The sequence below is a fragment of the Athene noctua genome, chromosome Z, assembly GCF_965140245.1.
Source record: "Athene noctua chromosome Z, bAthNoc1.hap1.1, whole genome shotgun sequence".
Lineage (NCBI taxonomy): Eukaryota > Metazoa > Chordata > Aves > Strigiformes > Strigidae > Athene > Athene noctua.
Genome location: NC_134077.1, coordinates 47,975,863 through 47,985,323, shown reverse-complemented (window position 1 = coordinate 47,985,323; position 9,461 = coordinate 47,975,863). Strand labels below are relative to the sequence as shown.

Genomic DNA, 9,461 nt, shown 5'->3' with positions numbered 1-9,461 from the left:
CTGTTTTAATTATACGCATATGGAGACATTGTGTAGCAACGGAGCAGTTGTCTCTTTTCAGGATCCATTCATCATGCTGCACAGGAACATTGTAAAATAATGATGTCAAACAAATTGTATCTGTGACAAAAAAAAAAAAAAAAAAGAATTCAAATAAAACAAGGGAAGGGGATTGCTTAATAAAAGTATTTATTGAAAAAATTCCATCAACATCATTTGGCTGTACTATGTAAGTAAAACGCTGAGAGTGACTATGGTAATCAGGATGCAAACAGCTAGTACCATGAGCAGGATGATTCGGCAATATTTGGAATGCTTTTTTTCTCTCTCTTTCTTTTTTAACAAGGTATCATACCCAGGAGTATAAATATCCCCCATCCAGAACTGTAGATCATTGGGATTTTCCTAAAAGAAAAATCAGAAGATGAACTCAGTTCCTCTCTCTTGCACATAATGTCATTAGAACATAGCCAGAAGTATTTTGGCCATCATCAGACAGTGATTAATGAATTTAAGGCATCACAACACAAATGCAAGAAGCTTTCACTTGAACATAGGTTGTGCTACTTGCCAGATGCTGCAAAGGTTCCACTGGGGAAAATTAAACCCACGCTTTTCAGCCAGGAACCAAATGTAGGACACCAGCCATTGAAATGTGATTAAAAAACCCAGAAGAAACCATGTTGTCTTCTCAAGGAGAGATGTCGATTTATAAATGCAAATCTGAGTCCCTTTCCAAAAAAGGGAACAGCAGAAAAAAACCCACAAAAGTAACCCTAAAAGTGATGTCAACCCATAGGCAGGCAGGATCCTGCATAGTGTGGATGAGCCTGAGAAAATGGATGGTATTTGGTAACAGAATGATGTTATGAACAGTTATTAAAGTGGGTATATGGTTTTTAAGTGCCTCATTTATAAATCCTCCCTATATAAATGGGGAAGCTGAGTTGTGGAGTGTTGTGGTTTAAGACTTTCTCTAGTCACAGAGGTTGTGTTCTGCAGAACTGAAATTCCTGGACTCTAACCAGATATGTAAATTTATTTTCCTGATCAGACTTAGTGATGTTAGTATCATCTCTGTACCAGAAAATATGTCCATATTTACTTCTGGAATCCCACCAAAAGAAAAAGGGACCTGCACAGTGGTTCATGCACACGCCACACAGCTCATAGCAATTCACTTTACTCAAACACAGTACAACAGTGTACAGTACCTTTATGTGGCTGGCCAAGTTAGAATGCAGCGAGTGTCTGTCATAGTCTTGCACAGTCCAGGAAGGGGTCTTTTTCTTCTCCTCCCAGTCATCATCCAGCCGGATATCAGTATACAAGGGGTTACTTTTGATTGTGGATTTCAGGGTGATGGGTGTAATGTGTTTCCCAAGGGCTTTGTCTATAATTTCTTGACTGACCCCATTCGAATCCAAGCCTGGCAGCTCAGTGATATTTCTCTTCTCTCTCTGTAAGGCACATAAGATTAGAAGTTGGCTTTCATCTTCATTTACCTATGATTCAGGCCTCCTTCCAGAATCATCATTTGTAATACAAAAGAATCATTTTTAAAATTACACATCCAACAATTTTTCTTGTTCTGGCAAACATCTACAGTGCAGTAAGGAAGCCTGACTGTGCATTCTGGGCAGATTTCTTCCCTGGGGAAAGCATGTGGGTACAATCTGAACATTAAACTCTTCTCCAAATGTGAACTGACATTATAATGCCTGCTGAAAGAAAGCCTCTACTTTAACAAAACATTGCCATGGAGCACTGTGGTAGAAGATGTGGCTCTGATGAAAGCCAGGGGCGTGTGAGGCAGAAGCAGAACTGTAAGGACAAAGCAGAATGAAGCACAGGGGTAATGGTGTGTAAGTGACTGCCTTGACTAGAGCTGCACCTCTGACAGTAAGGGTGTGATTAGCAGTTCTGTTCACTCTGTTGAATGATAGACCCATGTCAGGATGGCAAAAAGGCCCTTCATTCAACTGAGGCAGAGTCCTTAATTCAGGCACTGTCAGAACTCAAACGTAATTAAATATCTGAGCAGCCTCCCAGTGACATTAATCATTAAATCAGACCTTTTGGAACAGGGGGGTGGCAAGAGAGGAGGACAAACAAATCTGGTGGGATCACATTACTGGATAACTCACAAGCTGCTGCTTAACACAACGAGTCTCTTCAAGAGCTGTTAAGATGGTAGTTACAATATTTTTTGATCTGTAATTTCATGGAGGAATGCAATCAGACTCTCCAGGTCAAGCTGTTAAAAATTGTGGTTCACCACAACCTTCTGTCACTGACACTGAATTAATTTGTCAATGATCTGAGGTTCCAGCAGTGCATCAGCTTCCTGAGAGACCTACTTCTGGCAGAGACCTTGCCTCGTGCTAACAGCTCTCCTGTGTCTCAGGACTGCTTCTACAGAACCATCACAGTGCAAAGTCAGCTTTCCTCATTAGAAACACCACTTCCCCATTAGCACCTTTGTCCTTAGGAACTTTATGCTGAGAAGGGGAGCCTTGACCTGACCCCATGTCTCTGCAACAGGCATGCTGGGAGAGGAGCACATCCCAGCCCTCTCCCAGCCTCAGAAATCACAAAGGTGCGGGCAGCATCTGCTGCCAGACTCCCATAAAATGAGTGCACATCATAAACAGACAATGAAGAGGCTGGGGCATGAGAAACTTTCTTCCATGGAAGGATGTCTTTCCCAGGATATTTTGCTTGTATTGACATCTCTAGTTGTTAAGGTGCCACGGGCTGGATGAACTTCAGCAGCTGAAGGGCTCGCTGCTGCTAGGGTCACATCCTGCTTCTCCTTCCACCTTTCTGGTGGGAGCCCAGGGGATCCCACAACCTCCCACACAGGCTCTGGGAGTTACTTGGATCCCACACCAGCCAGTGCAGGTCCCTAAGCAAACTGTTGGCTTCTTTTGCTTGAGTAATTTTCTGCCCCCTTCATGGTGAATCAACTTTCAGTGGAAGCCATATGCTACATGTCATCATCTACTTTATGGCTCAGTGCCTGTGCATGCGCATAGACATGTGTGAGTTAGTCTGGGTAGGCAGGTGTAGAAGGAAGTAGGAGGACTGGTTTACTTCAGAAAGGAAAGGTGGAGAAGAGAAAATAATAGCCTTTGTCTAAGAAACCCTAGGAGGAAGCATTGTGCTGGCATTCTTATTACTAAATTGTGCACAAGTGACTAAGCATGTTTTCCATCAATAATTACCATTAGTAGGTGGGTGGATCCTCGGTGCCCTCCCAGTCCATCTAATTAGTTCATAATTTCCATATGTCATTCCTTAGCCTTGACATATCCCCTGATAATATTACTCTACATTGCAGTTACAGCTGGCACTGAAGTTCTTTGGCTTGTACTGGACAGATTTCAGCTGAGCTGGTGCTTTTAACTGTAGTTTCTTTCTGACTGCATTATTTTATTTTATTTTATTTTATTTTATTTTATTTTATTTTATTTTATTTTATTTTATTTTATTTTATTTTATTTTATTTTATTTCTTACTTAAAATTTTCATTGACTTTAATGATGTTTCCCTCAGGCTTGCTAGATAGTTGAACTTGGAAAACATTTTGTTGAAGAATGCGAACTGTCTCACCAGGGGATGCTCAGTCTCCCTAGGCTTAAAATGTTGTGAAAAGAATGTGACTTGACAGTAATTTCTAAAGCTGTTTTAAATAAAATGCTACAAAACTTGGAATAGATGGCATGATGCAAAATTTTTTTATAAAGGGAGTGCTTCGTGGCAAAACTTTTTGTCCCTTCCGTCTGGAGTACCTTCCTTTTCATGGGCATGAGAACAGGAGAATGTGGTAGCATGGAGCAGAGATAGAGAAGGAATAGGATGGGAGGGGCAAAAAGGTTTTACCATGAAAACTGGACTGGAATTTGGGGTAGGATATAGTCTGCAGAAGTTCTAGAGAACAGACATTGAATTGCCAAGCTAATCGGGAGAATACACTTGAGTGCAGGCAAATGCTTGACTGCGAAACTTCTGCAGTAGATATGTCCTAGAGACGACTTAGGGAAAAGGAAGGACAAAAGCACATACAAAAAAAAAAAAAAAGTTTTAGGACCAATAAATTATACAGAGAAACATGGAGACTGCATGAAACACATGCTTTTATAGAAACAGAAGGAGATTAGATAATAAAAATATGCCTGCTAGCTTTAATTCTAGCAAAATCTATGTATTTTGTCTTTAAAGATTCAAAACATCTTTCACAGACTTCTATGTTTTGATTCTGATTAATGAAGCAAATGTTCAGAAAGAGGAAAGTATTATAAATTTAGGTATTGATATGCATTACAGAATTTATGATATACACTGTGTCTAAGAAGCCAGTGTGAATGAGGGTGGGACAGATCAAATCAGAGGCAATTTATGTTACTATTCCCTGAATTGAAGGAGGGAACAGCAAATACTCAAAGCAGCAATAGTTATAAAGAACTCTAAGAAACCAGATGAACTGTGTTGACAAAATACTCCTTTAACAAGATGAAAAATATTCAACTCTGCAAACACATAACTGTGATCTACATATAGCTCATGAGCAAGAAAGCTGTTATGGTTTATAACTTGTGTTTCACTGAGAACAGTTTGTCCCTATTTGACAGACCCAGAGAGCTGGCACATACAAAAGGAGGATTCTGTAAAAAGCCTGAAGATCCATAGTGAGTCTACATTAATTCCATCCCTGGGTCAAATGTGCTTACTCCACAGTTTTTTCTTGCTGATTATTTCATAATGCAAATCATACATATACATTACAATATATATAATTTGAAAATATTATTTAATCTATATTGCTAGAAAACATTTTAATCCCATTTTTATCTAGGCTTCATCCATTTGTTCCCGCTGTTGTTGTTAGCACTGAAACAACCTGAGAGTCTAGGTATTCTTTCCTCAGTCTATCATATGAGACAGCAAGCTAATCACCCACCAAACCCAGGACATGAACAGTTAAGTCTAGGCCTTGGCCTCAAGCCCATTTACCTGCAAGAAAAGATCAAGGAAACAGCTAAAAAATTAAGGAAATTTACTTCCTGGAAGTAAAATTTTTCTTTACTCTTCCTCAAAGAGAGTTAGTTCCTCTTGTTCCAGCCTTGGTCTCCAGCTGCTGCCAGGAGAGTTGTTCAGTGAAAGTGACAAATGCTGTTGATGGGCAGCTATGCCGAAAAATTTTAATCAAGGGAGTCTATAAGAAACCCAGTGCCACCAGATACTGCACAATTTGTTTTGTAACAACCTCCTCAATCCTAATGAAAGTGGGTAACAGGGTGATTATTATATTTACATGTAATTTGTTTAGGACTATAAACCTCTGTTGAGCAAAAGTCTTGTCACATGCCCTGGAGGCCCTGTGATAGTTTTAACAACTGTATAGGTATTGTTAGGCATTTGGTCAATAAAAAAAGCTAATTTATCAGGATAAATAATTATTAGTTCTTTAGAATTTCCTGAACAAATCTGATCTCATAGGGAATACTGTGGAAAAGTAATCAGGAAGACAAGAAGTAACCGAGGGTAGGTAAGCAGGTCTGAAAGACAGTAGGACAGACAGCTCTCATCAAGGATTCCTGAGAATACAAGTTTTCTTATCAAAGGAACTGAAGAGGATCAGAATGGCTTGTCAGAGACATAAGTAGCATCAGGTACTACAAAGCAACGTGGAAAGCTACCTGACATGGATAGAAAGGAGATCAGTAGATGGTTATAAACACTTCAGCTGAAGTAACAAGAATATCTAGAGAAAAGTAGCCACTCATCTGAATTATTTTAATTGTGCAGCGTTGAGAGTACTTCTGTCCTCTTAACGAATTGATTATTTAAAGAAAGGTGATTTATCACCTTTTTTTTGTTGGATATTATTGGTAATGGAGTTCTGCAGGATTCTGGGTGCATATTATAAAAACTTATGTATGGTGTCAGACCAGAGCTCCTGCCAGCCTTGCATCTGGCTCTGATTGTGGCCAATTTCGGATGTCTAGGTAAGAATAAGGGAAAGAGTAGATGTAATGCACATATGAAACAGGGGACAAACAAGTGACTAAACTAGCACCTAACTTATAGGTAAAAAAAATCTCTTGTCCTGGTACACTGAGAAACAAACAAAGGCAGGACACAGATGAGAGACCAGGAGGGAGTGCCATTAGTATGATAACTGTAATAACTGCAGGCCAAAATTTGTTTGGAGTTGTGAATTCCTAAGCAAGAAAGCATGGCAGGAAGTAGCACAGTATTCAAAGACCAAATGCTCTCTGCTCTCTTCCAGAAATAAGGAAAAAAGGGAAATACAAGCTGGAAAGAGAAGTCCAAGAACTGCAGAAAATGACCAGGTAGAATACAGGGGAGACATGGACCCTGTCTATCAGAAGCAGACAGAGGGAATTATTCATCTGATGTATGCTGAGCATTAAAACATATTTTGAGGCAGAGAGTCCAGTGGGACTGGAAATTTTCAGGGCAATCAGAAAGCAGTCGGTAGCTAGTCATTTGCAGGAGAAACAGTCTGTGCTTTTTATGCTCCTTTTCACAAGGAAGGTCTATGATTCCTGGACTGCTTTATGGTTTGTTTTCTTCAAAGTACACAATGAAAATATATGCTAAGCAGAAAAGCTCTTCAGTTTGCCTGATACAGAATAGGAAAGTAAGGAGAAAGAGCAGCACCTTTTCGGTTAGCAATAGGAATTGTCATTATGTCAAGCTGCTTTTTATAATGGAAATAAATTTTAAAAAATTACAGGTGGAGAAAACACATAAGCACTTAAGTGCACTTCAATTTAAGTGATCTCATAATAAAGGTCTGGAAGAGACCACAAACCACTTGAGAAGTCACTTTACAAAGGGAACCCTGAGTAGCAACAGTGTCTTAAAAGAAAATGAATTTCTGAAGAGGGAATTTAGGCTACTCTCAAGGTTTAATGACTTTGGGAGTCTGTAGGTCACGCACATATGTTCTGAAATGAGTTCTCCTCCCTCGCCCGCCCGCCCCATTTCCGTTTCTGAATTAACTAACCCTTAACCCCATTAGCTGTCTCATCTTAAAGCAAAACATGTTATTCCTGCGCCATTAGTTCTCCGCTGTGCCATCGTGTTTATTCTAATGTCTGGAACTCATCAGTTCTTTTCCCTTTATTTGATTGTCAGCAAAAGGAAAAAAACGAGGCAAGCTCATAAGCGAGAGAGAATAAGGCACAACGAATTTTATCTGGACAGCTTGATTTCACTAATGACTGCACTTAAAAGTATAGGTTGTGCCCTAGGTTTAATATTTATAAAACATACTGCATTGCAAGCTGCATTTCTGGAGACATGGTGAGCACAGACATTTCCTTTGAAATGGCCATCCTGAGTCTGAGAACAGAGTTCCAGGAAAACTCTCTCACTGGTGGCAAAGGGCAGAGCACAAGTCGAAAATGCACAGGGCTCCCCACACATTCTTAATCCTTCCACAGCTCTGCAGCCCTGGCTCAGTGACAGTGCATCCTGTTTAACAACAATGGGGAGAAGGATCCCTGCTGTGGAGGAGGCTCTGTGTGTGGCTGCCTCCCTCCTGCACAAAAGAGGGGCTTAGGTGGGGTGGGGAGCAAGGCCAGCATTGCACCATATCCCATTGTTTGGGATCCCACAGTCTTCTTCCCCTGGTTAGGGATCTTTGCGTGGGAGACAACAGGCGACAGTGTACCCCCCCTCCCAGCTCTCCTTGGGGAATTGCCAGTGGAGATTATACAATACCAGCCGAGGCAGCTGGAGGCATTAGGGTGGGCAGAGGGAAGGGTGTCCAGGGTGGGAAGAGTCTAGGGAAGGTAAGGGGGTGTCATGGAAGCAGTTGTCAGGAAGCAGAGGACTTGCTTGTGAATGAGGACTGGAGGGAGCGAAGTAGTTTGGGGAGCTGATGGAGAGAAATATCTGAGAGAGAAGAAGTGCAACTATAAGTAGCTGTGGGAGACTTTAAGGATCTTTCTCTCCCACAGGTTGATGTTTTTTTGGCTCTCACTCCTCACTCCTCTGGGGAGTTGGACCCCTACCCTAAGGATCCTCAGGATGCAGATCCTTCTCCACCCCCCCACCCCCCCCCGCCCCCCGCCCCCAACTGCATATGTGTGTCTCCATCCCTTGACAAGAACCAGACCTTGGAGCTTTTGCTCATTCTAGGGGTTGGGAAAGGCAAGGGGCTCCCCGGGCAGCAGGAAAGGAGTGCTGTGGAGCAGCAAGTGAGGCCCAGAGGGGTGTGAGCTGATGCAGCTGTACTGCTGCTGGTCCAGACATGAACTTCTCTGCTGGCTTCAGGGCCTCTACTAGGCAGTGCATATTTAAATTTTTACCGAGAAACTGCTGCTACTATGTATTATGCTTTGCTGCTGTTGTATTCTGTATAATAACCTGGATTAATACAGTCAGTGCGTTTCACACTTTCAACGGCTGTCTGTCAGGATAACAGGAAGGTCAAAGTAGAATGAGAAAATGAGAAAAACAAGGCAAAATAAGGAGGAAGCTATGATGAACTATGTAGACAGCTTGTGAGACACTAAAAATAATCTCTAATGCTCTCTCTAATGTGCCTTTTCATCGAGTTTGAGGGAAATGACCCGGCTTTCACATTTAGAGTGGGTTTATTTCTTACTTCAGAGAGCATGTTCCATTCACCTCTTTGGCAAAATTAATTGGTATTTGACATCAGTAGACTTTCAGGGAAATGCTGTGGAAATGTTACAGTGAGCAGTAGAATGCCGAACACTGAAATAAAGTCAGCAGAGTGCCTGGAAGAGAATGTCTCTTCTCTTAGAGCTTGATCCTCACTGAAATCAATGCAAAAACTTGAAGGGATATTAATGATGCAGATTCAGAGATGCAGAAAGCTAAACCCACAGCTGAAGTCTCAACCTGATGTCATTTGTCTCCTGATCCCCAAAAGAAGGTAGAAAAGTCAGGAAAAATGTCAGCCTCTTTTAGACCTTACCTACCTGTAAATATACCCTGTTGTGCCACCGCTGCACTCCAGATAAAGCTGCTTCTGGGAATTTTGCCAGTCTGGCTTGTAGAAAGTCAGAGTTTTTCACTAAAGACTTCACCTCCAGTTGCAGGAATTTGTCTGGATGGTTGTTGTTTGGCAAAACGGAGAAGTCCATGTTTCTGTCCTGTAGAGCAATAATGAAAACAGCCCCAGCTTCTGCTTCCTGGCTGTGCATGCTCCTTCTATTATTAATGACGTGAAGAAGGATACGACAGTTTCCTGAAACTGTATCTGACCCTGTTTGGTGTCAGGCTCACTTATATCATCTACCAATGATAAAAGATTGTTTAGAAGTGGCAGAGCAGACAGGACATGTTTCTGTAAGTGCCTAGCTTAAGTTTTCAAGGTCAAGGTCTATTTTGATAGATACATATGTGCTCATTAAAGCTAACGGAGTAGCAGTGAGTAGATGCATGAGACACTT

The 9,461-nt window shown here is 41.3% G+C and overlaps 1 protein-coding gene across 1 annotated transcript; it reads right to left on the bottom strand.

Moving 5' to 3' along the window:
* Window positions 1-225: 225 nt before the first annotated feature.
* On the bottom strand, window positions 226-9,167 carry MINAR2 (membrane integral NOTCH2 associated receptor 2). Its single transcript, XM_074932810.1, has 3 exons — window positions 8,988-9,167; window positions 1,215-1,460; window positions 226-405 (listed from the first exon to the last, which is right to left on the bottom strand). Exons 1-3 carry the CDS (start codon window positions 9,150-9,152, stop codon window positions 226-228), a joined length of 591 nt encoding a protein of 196 aa, XP_074788911.1. The 5' UTR covers window positions 9,153-9,167.
* Between the last annotated feature and the right edge of the window lie 294 nt (window positions 9,168-9,461).

Coding starts and splice junctions, on each gene's coding strand:
- MINAR2 (XM_074932810.1), bottom strand. CDS start 9,152: ATGGACTTCTCCGTTTTGCCAAACAACAACCATCCAGACAAATTCCTG. Junction 1,461..8,987: donor ACAACAGGGTATATTTACAG/GTAGGTAAGGTC, acceptor TGTGCCTTACAG/AGAGAGAAGAGAAATATCAC. Junction 406..1,214: donor ACTTGGCCAGCCACATAAAG/GTACTGTACACT, acceptor TTTTTCTTTTAG/GAAAATCCCAATGATCTACA.